Here is a 25,059-nt window from a genome sequence, read left to right as displayed (position 1 = left end):
CAGGGATATTAAGCTTGTTCTTGTATAGTTCTTCTGTGTAATTTTGCCACCTCTCTTCTGCGTCTGTTAGGTCCCTGCCATTTTGGTCCTTTATCATGCCCATCTTTCCACGAAAAGTTCCCTTCGTATCTCCAATTTTCTTAAAGAGATCTCTGATCCTCCCTATTCTATTGTTTTCTTCTATTTCTTTGCACTGTTCATTTAAGAATGCATTCTTATCTCTTCTAGCTATTCTGTGGAATTCTGTATTCAACTGGGTGTATCTTTCTCTTTCTCCCTTGCCTTTCTCTTCTCTTCTTTCCTCAGCTGTTGTTGTGGCCCACCAGCGGCCTGCGTGGATCGCGGCTGATCCCGACGAGGAGGCTGGTGTGGTGTCGCGGCGCAGCTGGCGCTTGCGTCGGACAGCAAGGAGGCTGAAGAGGATGTGGTGCCAGTGCAGAGGCAGAGACTCAGCCAGGGCTATCAGAACCTCCAGAGGTTCCTTCAAGTGGAGAGAGCGAAGTGGAGGAGCCTCTCCTCAATGCTCGAGCACACAGGGCTGCCAAAAGGCAGGAGTGGCTACACAGGAGGAGGAGGTCTCCTTGAGAGTAAGGCTTGAGGATAATTGGCCACTCCCTTAGCCTATTTAAGTCACACGCTTGTAAGTTTCTTGCTGGAAACAACTTGTAATTATCATCAGAGCATTTTTGGAAAAGTCTTATCGTATCTTGTTTTCTGGGCTGGTTGCCAACCTTTGCCGGACTTTGGTTTATTCTTGCTACATAATAAATTTGATAAGGACCGTTGGTCTATGTCAATATCCTTGGGAATCCGGAGCTGGGGCAGAACAGCTATTTGCAAAGCTTCCTCAGACAACCATTTTGCTTTCTTGAATTTCTTTTTCTTTGGGATGGTTTTAGTTGCAACTTCTTGTACAATGTTGCGAAGCTCCGTCCATAGTTCTTCAGGCACTCTGTCTATCAGATCTAATTCCTTAAATCTATTTGTCACCTCTACTGTATATTCATCAGGGATACGATTTAGTTCATACCTGAGTGGCCTAGTGCTTTTCCCTACTTTCTTCAATTTAAGCCTAAATTTTGCAACAAGAAGCTCATGATCTGAGCCAGTCAGCTCCTGGTTTTGTTTTTACTGACTGTATAGAGCTTCTCCATCTTTGGCTGCAGAGCACATAGTCAATCTGATTTCTCTGTTGACCGTCTGGTGACGTCCATGTGTAGAGTCGTCTCTTGGGTTGTTGGAAAAGAGTGGTTGCTATGACCATTGTATTTTCTTGACAAAATTCTATCGGCCTGTGTCCTGCTTCATTTTGTACTCCAAGGCCAATTTTACCTGTTATTCCGGTTATCTTTTGGCTTCCTGCTTTAGCATTCCAATCCCCCATAATGATAAGGACATCATTTTTTGGTGTTAATTCTATAAGGTGCTGTAGGGCTTAATAGAACCGGTCAATTTCATCCTCTTCAGCACCAGTGGTTGGACATAGACTTGGATTACTGTGATACTGAATGGTTTGCCTTGGATTAGAGCTGAGATCATTCTATCATTTTGGGGATTGTGTCCCAGTATTGCTTTTCCTATTCTTTTATTGATTATGAAGGCTACTCCATTTCTTCGGAGGAATTCTTGCCTGCAGTAGTATACCTGATGGTCATTTGAATTAAATTCACCCATTCCGGTCCATTTTAGTTCGCTGATTTCTAAGATGTTGATGTTCAGTCTTGTCATCTCATGTCTGACCATGTCCAGCTTGTGTTGATTCATGGATCTTACTAAATTCCAGGTTCCTATGGAGAAAAAATCTTTACAGCATTGGACTTTCCTTTCACCATCAGATGCATCCACAGCTGAGCATCCTTTCGGCTTTGGCCCAATCACTTCACTCTTTCTGGCGCTACTAGTACTAGCCCTCTGCTCTTCCCCAGTAGCATATTGGACATCTTCCAACCTGAGGGGCTCATCTTCCAGCGTCATATCTTTTTTCCTTTTGGTACTGTCCATGGGGTTTCATGGCAAAGATACTGGAATGGGTTGCCATTTCCTTCTCCAGTGGATCACGTTTTTCAGTACTCTCTGCTATGACCTGTCTGTCTTGGGTGGCTCTGCACAGTATAGCTCATAGCTTCATTGAGCTACACAAGCCTGTTCACCACAACAAGGCAGTAATCCATGAAGGGGATCATATATGTTAGAACTAAACAATTCAGTCTTAGTTTTCTAAATATAAAATATATTTCTTCTTCTAAAAATAATAAAGAACATTATCATTAGTTTTAATATTTTATTAAATACATCTATTTTTCTTCTAGAACATCTAAAAGTATAGCCCCTATACTTATCTGCTTTCAACCTACACATTTCATATACTTTGAACATATTGCATTATTTATTATCAAATTTATATGGTACCCATCTCATTTTACAAAGCAATATTGCAAAGCAATGCTATTATTTGGACATATAGCTAAAATATGTAAAAGCTAAATCATAAAACTCATAATCACAAATATTTTAGAAAGGAAGTCTGGACTTCCAGGGAAGAAAAGGCAAACTGAAAATTGTGCTGCTTAAAATGGAGCCAATGACTGGGACAGAATCAAGACTCTAATTACTCTCCAAAGACAAGAGGACCTGAGATCATTTATGAATGGTCCACACAGTTGCTCCTTACCAGACCACAAAACAGCAGCTGGCATCTTTAAGGATGCTGGCTCATATTTCATTTAAGTATTTAAAACAATGTTCTACAAAATTTATGATATTATAAATTTAGAAATGTCAATCACTCGCAAATGACCAACTGTGTCAGAAACAGAGTACAGAATATAAAGCACTACTTACTGTAAAAAGTGTACACATCCGATCAATCTTCTCTGGATTCTTGGCCCCCCCATTCTTGTTCAACCTTACCAGAAATCTTTCACTGAAAGGCAAGAAAGATTTGTCTATAATTAATACTTCATTTAATCTTATTCTAGTCAGAATTATTAAATTTTATTTAATAATTTATTAAACAAATTGATTTATTGAATAAATTAATAATTTATTGAGAGATCATATATCATCTCATTTTGAAATCCTATTAGTTAGCAAGACCTTCTGAATAACACTTTTATGTACCTTCTGAACTTGCATTAATTAATGCCTTTCTGCATCTAATAAAATTCTGTGAATAATTTGAAAAATACTGGACGTGGATTATTTTCATCATCATAAGTATTTTAATATTGGTGGAAGAAATAGATTTTGGGGAGAATTTCTTAAAAGAAATGCAACAATTTATACAGACAGAAGGCTCAAACTCTTGTTAATGATGAGCTACCCAAGTCCTGTGAGATAGAGAATGTAACATGACAAGGTTGTTCTCTGTCACCATTGCGGTTTATAAAATTTTACTGATGAGATTGGTGATCTAGCTATAGTTTTAGGTCTGTTTTGTATTATACTTGAAACATAAACTGTTTATTTTGTTTACTTGTAGAATTTGTTCAATGACTATAATAAAGAACTAGCACTAGCAAATTAGTTGAGCACTTTTCTACTTCAGTAAAAGTATAACTCATGACATAATATTTCAAAATTATATTTTGTAATAACTATATTAATAAAAATATAAATATTACATAAATGAAGATTTTAAATGAAAGTATCAATACTGAACTGTGGTGGCGCAGTGGTTAGAAAGCAGTATTGTAGGCTAATTCTGCTGACTGCCAGCAGTTCAATCCTGATTGGCTCAAGGTTGACTCAGTTTTTCATCCTTCTGAGGTCGATAAATTGAGGACCCAGATTGCTGGGGGCAATATGCTGACTCTGTAAACCCTTTAGAGGGGACTGTAAAGCACTATGAAACAGTATATAAGTCTAAGGGCTGTTCCTATTGCTAATCTATATATTCTGAAAAAGTAAAAGTTATCTTGATTTACCTGATCTGCTTCCCTTCTCGAACATCATATAAAAAAAAGAACACATCTGCATCTTCTCCAATGGTATTGTATGTGAAACTCTTTAAACTGAGAAAGAAATGGTGAGGTACTGGCAGACGGCATGTTTCTCCATGGCGTGGCCTCATTGTATCCACCTAATTTGAAAAAAAACAAAATGAAAAGCGCTTTATTTTATATACAAGTATTCAATAGTTATGTAATTATTTATGGAACAAGTGAATTATTCTCCCTTCTTTTAGAAACTTTAGGTTTTCCATTTAATAACATACCCACTATAAATACTCATCATGTGCACTGGTTTTTAGTTGTAACAATTTGGAGATCAAGCAATGTCGTCAAAATACATTTGGATGTTTGATGAAAAAATTGAGGATACAATTATTACTAAAACTACATTACAGTATTTATTAACAAAGTAAATTACATAAAGTTCAGTATTCAGTATTTGCTCTACATTAAATTTCACAACCACATGTAAGATTCTGTAAATATCAGCAAATAGCTGAATAAAGCAATTTTCTTTGATCCATATTAAATTACTGCAGCCCAGCACTATCTTAACCATTTCTGAACTGTGGAATAAGTTAAAAAGAAAATGAGGTAGTACCCATGTTGATGAGACTAGATGAGTTATTTAAACATAAAGAGCAATGATTGGCTATAGAAGAACTGAAGAGTCAGGAAAGCTTTATTTCTGATATTTAGCTATATATAGTTGCAAGTAACCTATACATAATGATGAAATGTTTTGCAAGTTTATTCAGTTATGTTGGTTTATATCTATCCAGCTGACATCTAGAAAGTATGACCACCAGACAGAGACAATGGGTACTATTCTTCCTTCCTTCAAACTATTTTTTTCATCTCATTGATAAAAGACTTATAGGCTCCATTCTTGATGATAACAGTGATGTCATTGTCTCCACTTAAGTAGACAGTTATCAGATTTAAATACTGGTACACAAGTGGGAAGGTAGGATATGATTAAAAAATTGAGAAAGCTCATGGAAATCATTACTTGGAAATCATTACAGTCTTTCTTTTGAAGTTATTTCAGCAGCAGCACAGAGGCTGTCACTAATGTTTCATACCTTTTTGATATCTTGAAATTCGGCTGTATTGTGCTAATTACCTTCTATGTCGTCTGGAATGTAACAGCAAGGGAAAATACACACAACCCAAACATTTCATGGACACAGACATGTGTACATATCAGTATCACATTCTAATTGTCTCACTATACAATTTTCAAACTAATGCAAGAAGTTCTAAACAAAGATCAAGAAGTTGCTGCAAAAGAAAATAAATTAGTATTTGTACACTAGCACTGTCAAGCAAAACCATCTAATACCATTAAATGTATTGCTATTCATGTGATATTTAGAAAATGATGATGTTTATATAACTCAACTTACCTGTGATATGCTTTGTTGCACACTGTGCCTACTGGATAAATGCTGTAAAGATGACAGGAAAAATATTATTTTTCTCAATACACTGCTTTGGTTCTTTACTTAATTAAGCAGAATTATTTTTACTCTTTAATATGTAATTACCTTGTTTGAACAGATTCAGTCAGTTAGCTATAACAGTTAAACCTTTCAGTTACCCAAAAATATGTGGATGGAGTGTGTGTGGAATTGGGTAATGCACACAACCGATTACCCAATCACAACAGAAACTTTCAGGACTTGAAGTGTTTTACCTACATTGGGCAAAAAGGACTTTCAGATAAGCAGCTTTGGCTTTCGGCCATTTATTTCCTAACTGTTCAAAGTCATGTCAGCATTGTAAAACATCACAACCAGTCCTCACACTTATGATCACTGCAGCATTCCTACAGTCACATGACAAAATTTAGGTTCTTTGCAAATGGTGTATATTTATGACAACTGCAGTTTCCCAGGCTCATGTGATCACTGTGGTGGCGCAGTGGTTAGAATGCAGTACTGCAGGCTACTTCTGCTGACTGCCAGCTGCCTGAACTTTGGCAGTTTGAATCTCACCAGGCTCCTGGTTGACTCCGCCTTCTATCCTTCCGAAGTCGGTAAAATGAGGACCCAGATTGTTGGGGGCAATATGCTGACTCTGTAAACCGCTTAGAGGGCTGTAAAGCACTATGAAGCAGTATATAAGTCTAAATGCTATTGCTATTTGGTTTGGCTGAACCCTGGCAAGACCAAATGGGTACATGGAGTTTTAAGATCTGGGACTTTGACATCTTTAGCCCTGAATGGGTGGCACTACCTCGGTCCACAACTTGAAAGTTGTCCTGGACTTGTGAGTCTTGCTCAAAGAGTAGGTGACATTTGCAGCTAGGCGAACCTTTGCAGAACTTCAGTTATGAGCCAGTTGTGGCCTGGTTCAGGAGTCCCTGTATTCAAGTCATTCAAGCTCTGGTCATCTCACACTTGGACTACTGCAATGCACTCTACAGGGGACTACCCCTGAAGAGCATTCGGATGCAAAGTGAAGTAGTATGGGCAGTCTTAGGGGCCCCTAAGGTGGTCCATGTTACACCACTGTTCCATTAGCTGCAAGACCTGAGGTTTGCTTCTGGGTACAATTCAAGGTGTTGCTCATTACCTATAAAGTCCTGTATGGCATGGGTCCAGATTACTTGAGGAACCATTCTATGGGATAGGTCTACCCCACCCCACACTGGTGGAGGAGGCATGCTGCAGATCCCATCTGTCAAGGAATTCTGGCTGGCAGGGTCCAGGAGAAAGAGCCTTCTCTGTCAGGGCCCTTTGAAACATCTTGTTCTCTGAAGAGAGATTGGTTCCCACTTTCCTGACCTTCCACAAGAGCTTGAAGACCTGGCTTGGAACTCCCAATGAGAGAGTATCACACTGGAGGTGTAATCGACTAATAGCAGCTCCCACTCTCCCCCATACATTGTGCTCCCTTCCTCCCCATATTTTAGTTATAATCTGTATTTTATTGCAATTTTATATATACATATACACATACATATATACAGACAGAGAGAGAGAGAGAGGAGGGTTGATGTTGTAAGCTACACAAAGCTGCCTTGCAGCGAGATGGCGGCAAACAAATATAATAAATAAACAAAGTAAATAAACACATTTGCAACCTTCTCAGGGGGCTTCTGACAACCAAAGTCAATGTAGGAGGCTGGATTTGCTTAATGACTGTGATCATTTGCTTAACGAATGAGGCAAAAAAAAAAAAGATGGTAAAATCAGGTACAACTCATTTAATAACCACATCACTTAGCGATGGAAGTTCCGGTCTCAATTATGGTCATAAGTTGAGGACTAGATGTAATGAAGGAAAAAAATTAGGAAGCACTGGGTTAAAGTAACAAGCTAGAAACTGGGAGATCTATCCTGCCTTAGGCATAAAGCCACCTGGCTCATTCTCTCTCAGTCCTAGGATGATGATGATGATGATGATGATGATGGGAGATCTATCCTGCCTTAGGCATAAAGCCACCTGGCTCATTCTCTCTCAATCCTATGATGATGATGATGATGATGATGATGATGATGATGATGATGATGATGATGGGAGATCTATCCTGCCTTAGGCATAAAGCCACCTGGCTCATTCTCTCTCAGTCCTAGGATGATGATGATGATGATGATGATGATGATGATGATGATGATGATGATGATGATGATGATGATAATAATAATAATAATAATAATAATAATAATAATAATAATAATAATAATAATAATAATAATTTTATTTCTATACCGCCCTTCTCCCAAAGGACTCAGGGCGGTGTACAGCCTATTAAAAGCACAAAGACAAACAACAATTAAAATAATTTAAAATTATTAAATAATTTCGGCTCAATATTAAAACCCCCCAAAATTTAAAACATCCCATTTAAAATCATTAAATGGATAGCCCGGCCTGGTGGAACAGCAGGGTCTTAAGGGCACAGCGAAATACCCTGAGGTCGGAGATCTTACGCATTTCCGGGGGCAGTTCATTCCACAGGGCTGGGGCTCCCACAGAGAAGGCCCTCCCCCTGAGTGTCGCCAGCCAACATAACTTGGCCGATGGCACCCTGACGAGACCCTCTCTGTGGGAGCAAACTGGCCGGTGGGAGGCTACTGGTGGCAGAAGTTGGTCTCGAAGGTACCCGGGTCCTATGCCATGGAGCGCTTTAAAGGTGGTAACCAACACCTTGAATCGCACCCGGAAGACCACTGGGAGCCAGTGCAGCTCGCGCAGGAGGGGTGTCACATGGGCACAATGGGTTGCTCCCATAACCATCCGCGCGGCTGCATTCTGGACCAGTTGGAGCCTCTGAGTGCTCTTCAAGAGGAGCCCCATGTAGAGAGCCGGGATAGTCCAACCGGGAGGTGACAAGGGCATGAGTGACCATGCGCAAGACGTCCCGGTCCAGAAAGGGCTGCAACTGGCGAATCAGGCGAACCTGATAAAAAGCCCCCCTGGCCACGGTCGTCATATGCTCTTCAAAAGACAGCCGTGCGTCCAGGAGGATACCCAGATTGCAAGCCCTCTCTGTGGGGGGCAGCAATTCACCCCGACTATATCGGGACGCCGGAAGCCACAGCCACTCGGTCTTGGAAGGGTTGAGTCTGAGCCTATTTCTCCCCATCCAGACCCGCACAGCCTCCAGGCAGCGAGACATCACATCAAGGGTCTCGTTGGGGTAGTCTGGGGTGGAGATGTACAGCTGAGTGTCATCAGCGTACTGATGGACTCTCACAACAAAACCACGGATGATCTCGCCCAGCGGCTCCACATAAATGTTGAACAGAAGGGGCGAGAGGACCGACCCCTGCGGCATTCCCCATGCGAGGCACCTCGAGGTCGATTTCTAACACCCTGCCAACACAAACTGCGAGCAGTCGGAGAGGAAGGAGGAGAACCACCGCAAAACGGTGCCCCCTATTCCTAACCCCCTCAACCGCTGCAGCATGATACCATGGTCAATGGTATCAAAAGCCGCTGAGAGATCTAATAGGACCAGGACAGAGGAGCAACCCCTGTCCTGAGCCCTCCAGAGATCATCCACCAACGCGACCAATGCCATTTCTGTGCTGTACCCCTGCCTGAAGCCCGACTGGTACGGGTCCAGATAGATAGCTTCATCCAGGTGCCGGGGAAGCTGTCGTGCCACCACGCTCTCAACAACCTTCGCCACAAAACGAAGGTTGGAGACCGGACGGTAGTTAGCTAATTCAGCCGGGTCCAGGGAAGGCTTCGTGAGGAGGGGCCTCACCATTGCCTCTTTCAAGGCGGCGGGAAAGGCATCCTCACTCAGAGAAGCACTTATAATCCCCTGGAGCCACCTCGTGTAACCTCCCGAGAGGCCAGTACCAACCAGGAAGGACACGGGTCCAATAAACACGTGGCGGCACTAATCTTACCCAGAACCCTGTCCACATCCTCGGGAGCCACAGGATCAAACTCCTCCCAGATAATATTCTCAAGACCTACCCTCGTCTCCTCTCCTGGACTCATCCAATCGGAGTCCAAGCCTTCCCGAATCCAAGCGACTTTATCATGCAGGAATTGCACAAAATCCTCAGCTCGACCCTGTAAGGGGTCTTCCCGCACTCCCCCCCAAAGAAGGGAGTGGGTCACCCTAAACAGAGCGGCTGGGCGGTTCTCTGCAGATGTGATAATAGTTAGATTTCGCCGCTTTTATCGCCACTAGATAGGTCTTGATATAAGACCTCACCAGTGTCCGGTCGGAATCGGATTGACTAGTCCTCCAAATGCTCTCTAGGCGTCTTTTCCGATGCTTCATCTCTCTCAGCTCCTCAGAGAACCAAGGAGCCAATTGAGATCGGCATCAGGTCAGAGGCCGCAAAGGCACAACACGATCCAAAGCTCCGGCGGCCACACTCTCCCAGGCGGCCACCAGCTCTTCATCGAGTCATGTGCCAGGGTCTCAGGAAACGGCCCAAGCTCCATCAGGAACCTTTCGGGATCCATCAGGCGCCTGGGACGGAACCATCTGGTCAGTTCCGTCTCCCTGGAAAGTCCAAGTGAAGGAGCGAATGATCTGTCCATGACAAGGGTTTGATATCTAGGTCCCCTCTACCAAGATCATTCAACCACTGACCAGAGACAAAAATCAAGTCCAGAGTGTGTCCCCCTATGTGAGTGGGGCCTTGAACTAACTGGGTCAGGTCCATGGCCGCCATGGAAGCCATGAACTCCCAAGCCGCCTCTGACGCCTCACCTGCGGATGGTAGATTGAAATCCCCCATGACAATAAGTCTGGGGGTATCAACCGCCACCCCGGCAATAACTTCAAGCAGCTCGGGTAAGGTCGCCGCCACGTGGCAGGGAGCCAGGTACGTAGTCAGCAGACCCACCTGCACCCCACGGCCCCACTTCACAAAAAGGGACTCACATCCGGCTATCTGAGGAACAGTGGTCTCCCTCGGACAAAGACTTTCCTTAATAATCGCCACCACTCCCCCACCCCTCCCCTGGGCCCTTGGCTGATGAAATGCACGGAAACCTGGTGGGCACATTTCAACGAGGGGGACCCCCCCTCTTGGCCCAACCAGGTCTCCGTAATACCTGCCAGGTCCGCAACCCCCTCCATAATAAGAGGGGGGCTTTATTAACAACCGACCTGGCGTTACACAACATCAGCCGCGGACCCTGGGCCTGAGACTCTGCGCAACCCAGGACATGAGTCGCACATTGGGAGCCGGAGTGCGCAACTGCTCGTAAACAGCGTGTAGGCATTGGCAAACCACCTCTAAAATCTTACCAAAAACATTGCAGGGGCTTGTCAAGGCAGTTTCCAAGAGATAATATTTACTCAAAGGGAATCTTTTCCACTCAAATCAAACTAAAGCATTGGGAATTGTAGTACCAATTTATCTGCAACTACATTCCCAAGGGGTCAGTTGGATATTTTTCACAGTAGATTTCTCAACTGAAACAAACCTTGTAATTTTCAGCGTCATTTAAAGTTCTTTCTTTCTTTAATTAGCAATCATCCTGTTATATTAAGTAAATACATATTATGGCTGGTCGCAGAGTCAGATGGATTAGGCATTTTTATCCACCTATCAAGTTCTTCCCAAAGACCTGGGACAGGCAGATGTTGTTATCTGATGTTAAAGAGATCATTACAAGATGTAAGCTGCTCTAAATAGTGGCCTTTTGTAATTGACCAATGGAGATTTTGTTAATGTCGTTGGTGTTCAAGTGATGCTCCTGATGTTTTGGGATTGCACCCAGAACTATTATTATTGCTACTATTTTTGTTTTCTTTTACCACAGTCATTTGACTTGTATTTGCCAAGTCTTTGTATTTTGTGATTTTCTCCATTTCTTTCTCATCTGTTCTGCTGACTCCAGATACTGTCCAGACTTTTTGTTTTTCTCATCAACAATTGTTATATCAGGGGAGTTATGTGGCAGGTGCTTGTTTATTTGAATCTGAAATGCCAGTTTTCATTTTCTATTACTACTTTGTCTATTTCCACTGGTACTTGCTCACAAGGAAATGAAATTTCTTGCAATAATGTTGCCACTTTGTCATACGATTGTTTGTAGTCATTCTTTCTATGCAATCTTCTTGTAGCAGATAACTAGGTGATTCACTGTTCCTTCAGCTTCTTTGCAGAGAGCATTTGCTGTCTGTTGCTGTCCTCTCAATTCTGGCTTTTTATGCGTTTGTTCTTAATACTTGGTCTTATGTAGCCAAAATTAGACCCTCTGTTTCTTTCTTCAACTTTCTTAGTCTTAGCCATTGGAAGGTCCTATACTATACTGTTTTCCCTGCTATTTTTTTTAAATGTGCTGGTCATGTAATACTTTGCCTTGACATCTCTTTTCTATTCTTTATTTGGTCTTTCTTGTAGGCTCTAGTATTCAACAAGTCTTCATGGTATACTAGTTTGAGTGCATAATTGGCAAATTTATAGTTAACCTAAGTCCATCTAAGAATGCTGGAAATTTAATAATTCAAGTCCTAACTAAGGATCTAAATATTATTAAGCTAGCATCTAAAAATATAGGTAGTTTCTAACAGACTGTGTGCTTTTTGTAGGTATTCAGGTTGGATCAATTCAATATTTCCAGATATTGAAGGAGTTTTTAAAGTAATGCTCCACAGGCTCCAATCACTATTGGTATAACAATGGGTTTCTTTTTCCATAAGTGATCAACTTTGATTTCCAAGTCCCAATATTTTGTAATTTTTTTCCATTGTTTTTCTTCAATTCTAGTCTCACCCATTATAACAACATCAATGAAACAGGTTTTCTTCTTTTCAATAACTGTTATATCAGGCATGTTATGAATAAAACGCCTGCCTGTTTGGATCTTAAAGTCCCATAAGATCTTAATGTGTTCATTTTCCAAAACTTTCTCAATTTCATGGTCCCAGTATTTTTTTACTACACTCAATCTAAACCTTTAGCAAAATTTCCAATGAATCATGCATTGGCTTGTTCTTCCAATTAACAAATTGGTTTTCAATTATTTCTTGTCTATTTCAGCCTTCAGTTTTCTTGTTTTCAAGAACTTTTCATGACTGATTCCTTGATCAAGGTTCTTTTCTTAATGTAGAAATAGAAATAGAATAACAGAGTTGGAAGGGACCTTGGAGGTCTTCTAATCCAATCCCCTGCTTAGGCAGGAAACCCTACACCACTTCAGAGAAATGGTTATCCAATCTCTTCTTTAAAATTTCCAGTGTTGGAGCATTCACAACTTCTGCAGGCAAGTTGTTCCACTGATTAATTGTTCTAACTGTCAGGAAATTTCTCCTTAGTTCTAAGTTGCTTCTCTCCTTGATTAGTTTCCAGCCATTGCTTCTTGTTCTAACCTCAGGTGCTTTGAAAAATAGTTTGACTCCCTCTTCTTCGTGGCAACCTGAGATATTGGAACACTGCTATCATGTCTCCCTTAGCCCTTCTTTTCATTAAACTAGACATACCCAGTTCCTGCAATCGTTCTTCATATATTTTAGCCTCCAGTCCCCTAATCATCTCTGTTGCTCTTCTCTGCACTCTTTCTAGAGTCTCCATACCTTTTTTTACATTGTGGCGACCAAAACTGAATGCAATATTCTAAGTGTGGCCTTACCAAGGCATTATAAAGTGGTATTAACACTTCACGTGATCTTGATTTTATCCCTCTATTTATGCAGCCAAGAACTGTGTTGCCTTTTTTGGCAGCTGCTGCACACTGCTGGCTCATATTTAAATGGTTGTCCACTAGGACTCCAAGATCCCTCTCACAGTTACTACTATTGAGCAAGGTACCACATATATGGTACCTGTGCATTTTGTTTTTCTTCCCTAAATGTGGACTCTTACTTTTTTCACTGTTGAATTTCATTTTGTTAGATAGCGCCCAATGTTAAAGTCTATCAAGATCCTTCTGTAACTTGAGCCTATCTTCTGGAGTGTTGGCTATTCCTGCCAGCTTGGTGTCATCTGCAAATTTGATGAATACCCCATCTATCCCCTCGTCCAAATCATTGATGAAGATGTTGAAGAGCACTGGGCCTAAAACAGAGCCCTGGGGTACTCCACTGCATACTTCCCTCCATGTAGATGCAGTTCCATTGAGGACTACACATTGAGTGCGGTTGATCAGCCAATTACGAATCCATCTGGTGGTGATGCTGTCTAACCCACATTTTTCTACTTTATCTAGTAGTAGGTTATGGTCTGCTTTATCAAATGCTTTACTGAAGTCCAAGTAAACTATATCGACAGCATTCCTCTGGTCCACTAATTTTGTCACTTTGTCAAAGAATGCAATAAGATTAATCTGGCATGATCTGTTTTTCTCAAACCATGTTGGCTTTTGGTTATTACTTTTTTTACTTCTAGGTGTTCAGTGATTCGTTGCTTGATTATCTTTTCCAGAATCTTTCCTGGTATTGAGGTCAGACTGATAGGTCTGTAGTTTCCTGGATCTGTTTTTTTTCCTTTTTTGAAGATGGGAACTACATAAGCTCTTTACAGTCCTCTGGCAGTTCCCCCGTGGTCCAGTATCTTTGAAAGATAGTTCAGTGGTTCTGAGATCTCATCTGCCAGTTCCTTCAGAACCTTGGGGTGTAATCCATCTGCTCCTGGTGATTTGAACTCGTCTAGGGTAGACAGGTGTTCACTTATCATTTTCTTCCCTATTTTAACTTGTGTTCCTAATCTGTTTTTTGTGGTACTGTTTTTGATAAATTAGACCGTTTTTTCCTTTTGTGTAAAGACAGATGCAAAAAATGAGTTAAGTAGCTCTGCTTTCTCCCTGTTGCTTGTCACCTTTTTTTTTTTTATTTGATTTATATGCTGCCCTTCTCTGGAGACTCAGAGCGGCTTACAATATGCTAAGCAATAACCTTCTTGCCACTTTCTCGTTACTATTTCCCATTACTATTGTGATGTACTTCCTACATACCTTAGTTAGCTGACTAGCAAAAAGTTCATCTACTTCCTCTGTTTGGTTGGGTGGCCTATAGTATAGACCTATGGCAATGTCATTCCCCCCCCCCTTTAATATTGACCCAAATGCATTCAAGATAATTTTCATCATTGTTGTGCTCTATTTCTGTAGAGATGTAGTTATTTCTTATATATAGTGCAACTCCACCTCCTCTTTTATTTGGTCTATTTCTTTTAAATAATTTATATCCCTCTAGCTGTATGTTCCATTTGTGAGTTTCATCCACAAATGGAACATACTGCTGAATATAGTCATTCAGGCAATGTTTTTTTCCCTTCACAGTTTGTTTCACCTATAGGAATCTTCTGTCCACAGCAAATACAATCAATATCACTTTTTGGGTGCAAATATTTATTGGGTATACTGTCATTTCTTATCTTCCAATCCAAGTTCTCAAATTCCATATGGGTCCAGTCAACTATTGCTGCTACATATCGAATAATAGGGAGTGCACAGATATTAATTACTTTAATAATGTTTCCACTATTTAGCTTTGATTTCAAAATTTTCTGAACTCATTTGGTATTTGGTAGAAATGTTTTGACTTGATTCTGTAATGAATTGGAAGCTTCCAAACTCCCAATTATTTCTAGTCTTCTTCTGGTGCTATAGCCTTATGAAATCTTCATTAAGCTGTATTATATCACATTAAACACTTCTGTCTAGCCTTATTAATATGGTTACACATGTCAATGCCAAATTTCCAATATCTTTACTGAATTATTTTGTGCTTATTAATATGGAAACTAGTACAGCCTTTATTTTTCCAAGTAACTTTAAATCATTCATATAAAGTAAATGCAAACTTTTTATTTGTTTTATGCCAATTTATATGCACGATTTGTCTTGTTCAGAATTGTTGCTAATGGTGCCACTCATAGTATAAATCAGTGTTTCTCAACCTTAGCAATTTCAACATGTGTGGACTTCAACTGCCAGAATTTCCCAACCAGCATTCTGGGAAAGAGTAAAGGTGATAATTAGTCACCTTGGAAAATTAAAATATGTATTTATTTATTATTGTTGTAATCCTCATCATTATAGTTTAAACTAATGCATTCGTTGCAAGCACATTCGAATATGAGATACAGAAAAATCTGAAATAGGGTGTTACGTATTCCTACTGTAATTTTATCCTCACCACAATCCTTTAATTTAAGTTAGTCAAAGAGATTGATTGGCCAAAATCACCCATTTGAATGGGGATTTGATTCTGAATCTTTCCAGTCCTAAATATACCACACTTGTCACAGTTACATAAATATTTTCTGGTTACACAAACTGTTCTTCCATAAACCCTTCTTCCCCGTGAACAGTCTTACCATTTTGTATAGATCAGACACACTGATCTGATCAGAATCGACAATCTCAAACTCCTTCCGTGGGACAAGATCCAAGCCCAAATGCCTATGAAGAAACAAACCAACAAACCCAGAATTAATTTTTAAAAATATCTCCAAGATGCATATTAGATCTTTTCAGATATGAGGATTCAGATTTGAGAACAGCTTTCATATTAAAGCATAGCAAAGATGCTTCCCATTTTCCTATTCTTTGCTTAAAATACTGTACATTCTAATAAGAGGTCAATTGCTCTATTTCATAATTAACACAATAATGAGGAAATATCACTTAGACTTGGATTAGAGAACCCTGAGCTTAAATTTCTATTTAGCCATTAAACTCTCCTCCTGTAACTGTTGGTTTATTTTTGATGTCTTCAAGTCAGTCTTGATTCCTGACAATTAAATGGACAAGATTTCTGTATGGTAGTATTTTCCAAATTGGTTTGCCATTGCCAACTTTTACTATGGTTTAGAGCAGGGGTGTCAAACTCAATTTCATTGTGGGCAGCATCAGGGTTGTTAGACCAGCCCGCAGTGCTTCTGCCAGTGAAAACGGGCTCCCAAGCTCTGTTTTCAGCTGCCACAGCTTCCTGCAATCCTCTGCCAGTGAAAACGGAGCTTGGGAGCTAGTTTTCACTGACAGCAGCACTGTGGGCTGGTCCTTCGCTGTTTCCAGGGCAGCCCCGTAGGCCAGATATAAGTACCCCACAGGCCAGATCCGGCCCCCAGGCCTTGAGTTTGACACCCCTGGCTTAGAGGAAGTCACTGGCCCAAGGTCGTTTATCTGACAAAATTAGAGATTAGAACCTAGTCTCTTGGCTTGCAGCACTTTAACTTCTATAGCAAACTGGCTTTCTATTTACTTTATTAAAAGTATATATAGCAATGCAGCCTTCACGTTATAATTATGCTACCATATATCCTCAAATCAATTATTATGCTTGTAGTGTTTATTCATCCTGCCATACATATGGGAATCTGTACTTAACCTCATATTGTTAATGTTAGGATTATTTAGTAGCTGGCTGTTATCACTACCCAGTGATAACTTGTATCAAAAACATCACAGCAAGTATAATAGTTCAACCTTTACTACGAGGTGTTATAGTAAAAAGGTTTCATTCAGGAAGCACTTTTTATAAGTCTATGCAGGCACATGTATGAGGTACTAGCAAGTCCATTAATTATTTTGATTTGCACTGGACCCTCGTATACATATAGCACTGATAATAAAGAGACAGAATACTTCAAACATGGCACTGCACAAGCTTGAAAATCCAAAGCATACCTATCTAATGAATGCTGAAGATTCTAACAACAGTACAATATGTGACACTACACAGATTTTGGCACTGACCAGAGTCATTTTGGGAGGAGCAGCATTAAAATCTAATCAAACAAACAAACAAACGAATGAATGCAATGCAGTAGTACTCAGAAGTTGAGTTGAAGCAACAATATCAGAATATCTATAGCTCAACTGTGATCATTCAACGCTATTCTGGAAAAGGATAATGAACAAACAAGAGAAGGGTTCAGATAGAGTGAGGAAAGACACATAGTTCAGATATGGAGTCTAAATTATGGAGTGGGAAGAAAATGTTTCAAAGAAACTCCCCCTTAATTGACTTTTTATAAATCTTCCCATGAATTTATTTCTAAAATTTGTAGATTATGTTTTAATCCTGGATTATCATGAAACATACTTTTCTGAAATCAGTGTGATTTTCACTTCTTAGGAGTTGTCAGCTACATGGAACGTGACAGTTTATAAGGTAAAGCAGCTTTCCCAATATTGAAAGATATTGTGGATAAAGTATATTCATGTTATATAAAATGTAAAATATGAAATTAAAAATAATCCTTTCTTGATTGGTTATTTGGGTTTTAGAATCTTTATGTGAGGGCTTTCTTATGAATACATCCATCTGATAAAGTGTAAGGAATAGTTATTAGGAAAGTGATCTTAACTTAGAAAATTTTCACTTATTACACTGCTAGTCCTCAAGTTACAACAGCAATTGGGACTGGAATTGCCATTACCAAGCATGTTCATTAAGCATGTTCATAAAGCATAAAGCATGTTCAACGCATGTTCATAAAATGTCACGTGGCCACTTAGTGACAGCAATTCCAGGAGTCCCACTTTTTGTTTTAAATCCCAGGACCATGTGGATTGTTAAGCAGCCAGAGGTGAGAAATCCAGGCAAGAGTGCTGGGGGAGGGAGGGGCAATGCACCTCCTGCTGCCTGCATGATTTTGGCAAACAAGATAGTATGAAGGAATTTAGAACTGATGCTGGGATATGAAAGAACCAGTAGGGAAAGATATGAGCTATTAAGAAGGAAGATTGAAAAAAGATTACACAATCTTAAGAAAGAATCCTGAAAACCCCCCTCAAAATATCCATCTCTTGATTGTATTTAGTACCAGTAGAATAAAAACTTAAGACAAGTTTTTCAGATTTTATTATTCTACTTTAGTACAATAAAGTACCGTGCCAGTTTCTTGACCTGGCCTACCTTTGAAGGAGTAATAAGCCTTGAACACAGCCTGATATAGGGTAAGATGCACCCCCGTGTCCAACAAACAAAATTCAAATTTGATTGTGCAGATGTAATTTTTTATTTTTAGCTGCCTATTTGGTGAGTTCACTAAACTGCTGAATAAACATTTACAGAGATTGGGGAGAAAGGAAGTATTCACTGATTCCCTTTCCATGGGCAAGGATAGTCCAACTATCCAAGTAATAAAAAGCCTTAAATTTGAATAAAATTTAAAAATATCTACACTTTTAGAAATTCCATTTATTTTTTCTAGTCAAGACTTCTTGGTGTAGAAGTGGAATAAGTCTTGCACACTTGTATACCATGACAGATTAGGAGTTAAAATATAAAATATAAATCCCCAGACAATTAGCTGACATGGTCAAATTGTTTGATCATAATGGCAGTCTGAATGTAGAACTTTCCCCTGTAAACAAGTGATCAGTTATCATATATATGTACACACAGACACAAATATATGCACATATATACCATAGATCCGTGATGGCAAACCTGTTGCACGTGTGCCCGAAGTGGCATGTCAACAGGCACGTGCAGCGTTGCCCATTCCTCCTCCTGGTTTCTGGTGCACATGCACGTGCGACAATCAGCTGGCCTTTTTGTATGCAGCAGTACCTGAAACTAGAAGAGCTGGTCTTCTGTTTTCTTTCGTAAGCATGCGTGCCGGCCAGCTGATCGTCGCGTGTGCATGCGTGCCAGAAACCTGGAAGAGTAGCTGGCTGAAACCAAATGTTCAGTAGCTGAATGAAACCAGAAGTTCAGTAGCTAAAACCGGAAGTTCATTTTCGGGTGCGCGCATGCGCCCTGAGCAGCTCTTTAGGTTGCGGCTTTGACAAGTACACGAGCGCGCACCCTCCCTTTTCAGCATTTGGTGCCGAAAAGATTTGCCATCACTGCCATAGATAGATAGATATAAATATACCATATATAGATAGATAGATTGTATACATATATTATACAATTATGGGATGCCGTGTACGGTTTTATTCAGGGATGAAATGCTATTGGTTCATTCCGGTTCGGACAAACCGGTAGTGATAAAAACTGCTTTTAAAAAAATGCTTTAAAAAGTAAAAAAAAGGTTTCAACAATCACAGCTGTACCGCGTGATCGTCAGAATCTTTTTATTACTTTTTTAAAGCATTTTTTTTATTACCGGTTCGGGCAAATAGATAATAAAAACAATGCTTTAAAAAAGTAAAAAAAGGTTCCGACGATTGTGTGGCACAACTGATTGTCGATCAGCTGTGCCACGCAATTGTCAGAACTTTTTTTTTCTCTTTTTTAAAGCATTTTTTTACTACTGGTTCGAATAGGTAGTAAAAAATGCTTTAATAAGTAAAAAAAAAAAATTGGCCATGCCCACCCAGTCACATGACCCCCCCCACAAGCCATGCCCACCAAGCCACACCCACAGAACTGGTAGCAAAAAAATGTGTATTTCACCACTGGTTTTATTGGTAATAACTACCGTATTTTTCGGAGTATAAGATGCACCTTTTTCCCTCCTAAAAGGGGGTGAAAATTTAGGTGCATCTTATACACCGAATGTAGCCCCGCCCACCTACTGGCCCCCACCCTTTTGCCTCTGCCTCACAGCAGTTACCTCCATGCAAGCAAACAACAAGAAAAAACAACTCCTTTCAGCTTCAGCACAGCCTAATTAGCACAAGTTGATTGGATCGGCCTCCCGACTCTCAATGATTTGCTCTCAGCTGTTTTGCACAGGCTCAGCTGCTTGCTCCAAAGAGGTAAATTGCTGGAGCAGATTTTTTTTTCCTTGTGCTAATCAAGCTATGCTGAAAACGAAAATGAAAGTAAAGCAGGCTGTTTGCTGTAACGAGGCAAAATTGCAGATCCATAAACATGTTTGTACATTTTATGTGAATGATGCCAAATTTCTGAGAATTTGAACATTTACATCAAATATTAAATAAACTATATGGCACAATGAGGTATACAGATCTGAAACTTAATATATTAAAGACCAAGGTTTGTACTACAAGGAAAATGGAGGAAACAATTGTAAGTTGTACTGTATATAAATAGAGAAAAATCAGGGCAAATGAATTTGTGTTATCTTGTAGAAAGCCTACCAAATATGGTTAAAGTGATGGAGAAACAGATACAAATGCTGACAGAAACATGGGGCTAGTATGTGGTCTATTATAAGGAACAAATATTTATTGGAAGAAGTGAAAGTGGCTGATTAGAAGAGTGTGCTTTTATGCAAATTGGATTAAGATATGACAGGAGAAACATAAAAGTAAATTGAATATAGTGGAAATTTATTATTTAAAAAATATGTATGGTAAAACAAGAGATGGGGCAAGAATGAGTGGCTTGCAATTCCTTCTGGGAAGGTGGGATCTCTGCAACTTGCTAACGTGTGCAATTCATGAGCAAGCAGCAAGAAGCTGAACTCACTGCCACTGTCTGATCACAGCTGTGCATACTCAGCACAGAGTATTTACATTTCCATAGGAACAATGGTCTCTTGCTAGAAACAACTACAGCATTTGGCTTGCCTATCTTGACACTTGGAATCTAGTTATTTACAATCCTGGCTTGTTGATTAACCATGATCTCTCTCCCTTGATTCGGTGTCGTAAAACTTTGGCTTGACTTTGGACTCCTGGACTTGGAAATTCACCTTGCTCACCTAAGCCTTATCTATAGTTAACTGCTGTTTCCTACTGCCTTGCTGTTGGGATTTGAAGAAGCAAATTTTCTTTTTAATATTCAGGAATATTCATATAGAGGAGTGCTAAATAAAGTGAGGAAATGAAATTTCACAGGTAAACCAAATGGGAAACACAATTTTGTGATGTTATGAGGACTAATCATAAGTCACCTTTTTAGTGTCATCATAACTTTGAATAGCTGTAATAAAATGGTAATAAATCAAGGACTGTATATAGTTTGGTCATATAAAGAATATGAATGAGGCCTGAATCACCAAACTATTGAGAGATAATAAAAAAACTGAGAGAAAAGGGAAGTTTGAAAAAGTAACAGATGAATGCGTTGAATCCAGAAAAAGTAGGAAGTTTAAAGAGCAAATAGTATGATGTATAGAGATGGAAGAGCCAAAAATGAGAAAAGGAAGCATGGAGATATGTGTTGAATGATGTCAGTGTAAACTAGATTTACTAAGAATTTTTTTCTACTGCCTTAACTCCTGCCTTTTCTTTTGTTCACTTCTTCTCATTATTTTTCTGTGGTTTGAATAATACTGTTTATCCCAAAAGAGCATAGCATAGCAATATGTGGGCTATATATAAAGCTTCTGACTATTTTCAAATTCTGTTATTTCACCACAATTACCTTTATTTAAACAAAACTAGAACCATACTTACTCATTTCCCCAGTCCAATCGTACAGTGAGATGTCTCTTGACTTCTCGAATTTGATCCTGGGTCAAATGACCAGAAAGTAATTGTCTGCGAAGATCAATCAGTTCATTCATCACATGGCGTAGCTTGTAGAACAGATCTATCTTATGTTTCTGTAAACATTTTATTTTTTCAAAAGCAGAAAGGGAGAAAAAAAGATTGAGAACCCTGAAAATTTCCTAATGAAACCAGGAATGGCATAGTTTACTCTACATTTTAAATTTCAGAATGTGTATTTGAAAGCACAAGTAGTCCTCATTTATCACAACTGAGACTTGCATCTCAGCCATTAAGAAAAGCAGTCACTAAATAAAACTACAACTGTGCTTCTATTACTTCAGCTTTCCTTTGCTTTACAGATTTGTGAAGGTCATTAATGCAATGACTGGTCACAGTTTATTCACTTTTTATTACCATTGTAACTAGTCAGTCACTGCCTGAAACAGTTGCTCAACAAGGAATATGTAGAATGCATATGTATCATGAAATAATTAGTTTTAGAAGTATGGCAGTACTTCAAACCAATTTCAATAAAATATTGACTGCAGAGGCGATTAATATAACTTTATTTACTGAGCAGAGCTTTTCTACACTCCAAAAGAACTGTGGTTGCAAAGTGTGATGTCATTTAGCAATGGCAAACCCAGCAGTGCTGGCTGCCACTATAACCCCAGGACCATGCAGGTCGATAAGTGAGAACTTCATATGACTGTGACAACAACTGAATGAGTGGCCATGGAAATTATTTCAGTGGCTCCTGGCTGTAACGTTTGAGATATCTGCATAACTGACTATAACTGCACTGCAGAAGTATGTGAGAGAAAAATTAAGTTTGTAATATGTGTGTGTTTCAAGGTCTGATCCAGTGCTTATGCTTCTTTCATTATGTTGCCTTTCACCACTGATCAGTGACTTATTTTCAACAACTACATAAATCCTCAAGTTATGACTGGTTGTTTAAAAACAATTAAAAGTTAAGATGGCCGCAGAAAGGATGCTTTACAGCTCCATAAAGCAGCTTTCAGCTGCTTTAAAATATTAAGCATCCTCCTCCCCCCTCATCATCTGACTATGTTGGCAACAAGCTCACATTTACAACATTTTCAGGTTTATTTTTAAGCCAAATGGTTATCCAGCTTTGTGCAGCTCTTGTATCTATATTTGTAGTTCTTCTGAATCTTGTGAGAAGAGAACAACATCATCTGAAATCTCAAGTGATTTAAATAGTGTCACTGATTTTTATTCCCATCTTTTGCCCAGTCTAGTTTGTGAAATACTTCTTCAAGGCAGGCTGAGAAAAGGATAGGTGATATTGTATCACCTTGTCATACACATCATTCTATGTTGATTTCCACTTTAAGATCATTAAGGCTAATTGTTGCCCTTGTTTTTTTCATAAATTGATTATAATAAGTTTATGTAAGCAGTGTCTATGCTTTGGTTGAGCAATGCCTTAATTATTGCTTGTTGGAATACTGAGTCAAATGCCTTTTTGTAGTCAATAAAAGTCATGAACAGAGGCATGTTGTACTCGTGCCTTTCAATGACTTGCTGAACAAACTGGATGTGATCCATTGTGCTGTAACCACTTCTGAACCCTGCCTGCTCCTTTGGCTGTGCATCATTTAAACTTCTCAATATTCTTTTTGTTATTATCTTGGTGAAAACCTTGTAGATGACTGAAAGAGGTTTTTTTGGACGATAGTTCTTTAAATCATCTTGGGTCCTTTCTTATGTATAAGAATCACTTTCACATTTTTCCTTGCATCAGGTATTTTTTCTTCTCTTAAGCATCTCGATACTATAGTTTTGCTAGTATTGTGTAAATTGTGACCACCAGCTTTCAGCATTTCAACCGTAACAGTCATTTCCTGAAACTTTGCCATTTTTCATTGTCTTTATGGCACTTGATACCTCTTCCACTAGAGTAGATACCTGGCATTTCCCCTTTCGTGGATGTTGTTACTTTTGAGTAATCTTGATCTTTGTATAGCTCTGAATAAAATTTTCCAATTATTTCTAACATTTCCTGTCTTGTTCTACACACAAAGCCATCTTCACATTTTAGTGCAAAACCCTTCTTTCTTGTACCGTGTTTCTCCAAAAAGAAGGCCGGGTCTTATTTTCTTTTGACCCCTGAAAAAATGGCTAAGAAGAAACCTTCTTTTTGGAGGTTTCTAATTATTGTCACCTCGCGGTGGTGACACCGACTGCTCCGCCCAGCAGGAGCCCGCTGCTGGCCCACTTCTTCTGCGGCTGCTTGCCGCCACTCGCACGCATTGCCCCAGCCTCCATTTCGCCTTTAGATGCCTGCCAGAAGGCATCTGTAGCCAATAACAGAGCTCCAGATCAATCCGGAGTTTTGTTATCGGCTGCAGATGCCTTCTGGAAAGCCCTCTGCATCTGATAATATAGCTCCGGACTGATCCGGAGCTCTGTTATTGGCTGCAAATAATAGATGCCAGCAGGCATCTGAGGGCGAAAAGGAGGCCAGGGCGATGTGTGCAAGTGGCGGCAAGTGGCTGCAGGAGGTGAGGTATGTGTCGGGTTAGGGGTGTGCGAGACCTGGTAAGTAGGGCAGCTCCACCACCACCATCCCCACCCTAGTTTATTTTTTATCTGTGTGCCTCGCCCCACTCCCTACACCCTGGGGTGGGTGGGGTCTTAATTAGGGCTAATTTTGTAGGTGGGGCTTAATTTGATCGCATGCACCCAAAAACGTGATAGGGCTTCTTTTCAAGATGGGTCGTCTTTTTTGAAAAACTGTATTTATAAGCTTGCATTTTACTCTATTAATTCCTTTGTTTTCTTCAATTGCCTTTTTCACAAGCTTCATGTTAAACTGTCATGTTTCTTCTTGTTTATTACCCTTTATTGCCACTTTATTTGTAAGTGGTTGCTAAGTGAGGTAATCACTAAACAAGAAGTGGCTATTGTGTTAGATCTAGTCATATAAGCCATCTATTGCGTGATCTTCTCTGTAATTAGGTTTTAAGACTAAGAGTGTTGATTTGAAGATTTTTTAACTCTCACCTGAAGATGACATATGTGTAGCTATTTTTTATTGTCTATTATTTCTTAGCTTTTAGGTAAAGGAATTTAGTATTACTTCAGGCTCGCCACTCTCTAACTGTTGAGAAGGGGGTTATAGAGTTAAAGGGATAATGTTATGTCTAGGTGACATTCCTTCCTGTGGGAATAGAGAAGATGCCTGCAGTTGGAGGAAGGTAGAGTTTGGAGTCACCGGACTGATGGCCTGAGAATTGATTGGAGATTGTGACTCAGGGGGGGATGTTTCTGTCTTTTGCTTTTTATTGGGTATAATTCCAGATCCAGGTCAGAGTCGGAATTACACCAAATCCTTGCC

General features: G+C 39.7%; 1 protein-coding gene across 17 annotated transcripts in view; it reads right to left on the bottom strand.

Annotated features, from left to right (window-relative positions):
• DOCK3 (dedicator of cytokinesis 3) overlaps positions 1 to 25,059 on the bottom strand; it is a 190,595-nt gene that overhangs the window by 136,045 nt on the left and 29,491 nt on the right. For all 17 annotated transcript variants that reach the window (XM_034440103.3, XM_034440164.3, XM_034440113.3 and 14 more), the window contains exons 6-10: positions 21,657 to 21,805; positions 15,707 to 15,791; positions 5,363 to 5,404; positions 3,927 to 4,081; positions 2,842 to 2,923 (exon numbers count right to left, since the gene is read on the bottom strand). In XM_034440103.3, coding sequence (XP_034295994.1) covers positions 2,842 to 2,923; positions 3,927 to 4,081; positions 5,363 to 5,404; positions 15,707 to 15,791; positions 21,657 to 21,805 — 513 coding nt within the window. The remainder of the gene's footprint in view (positions 1 to 2,841; positions 2,924 to 3,926; positions 4,082 to 5,362; positions 5,405 to 15,706; positions 15,792 to 21,656; positions 21,806 to 25,059) is intronic.

The sequence above is a fragment of the Pantherophis guttatus genome, chromosome 2, assembly GCF_059756535.1.
Source record: "Pantherophis guttatus breed Tessera chromosome 2, ASM5975653v1, whole genome shotgun sequence".
NCBI classification, from domain to species: domain Eukaryota; kingdom Metazoa; phylum Chordata; class Lepidosauria; order Squamata; family Colubridae; genus Pantherophis; species Pantherophis guttatus.
Note: the sequence above shows the minus strand (reverse complement) of the source record. Positions and strands in the feature narration are given on the sequence as shown.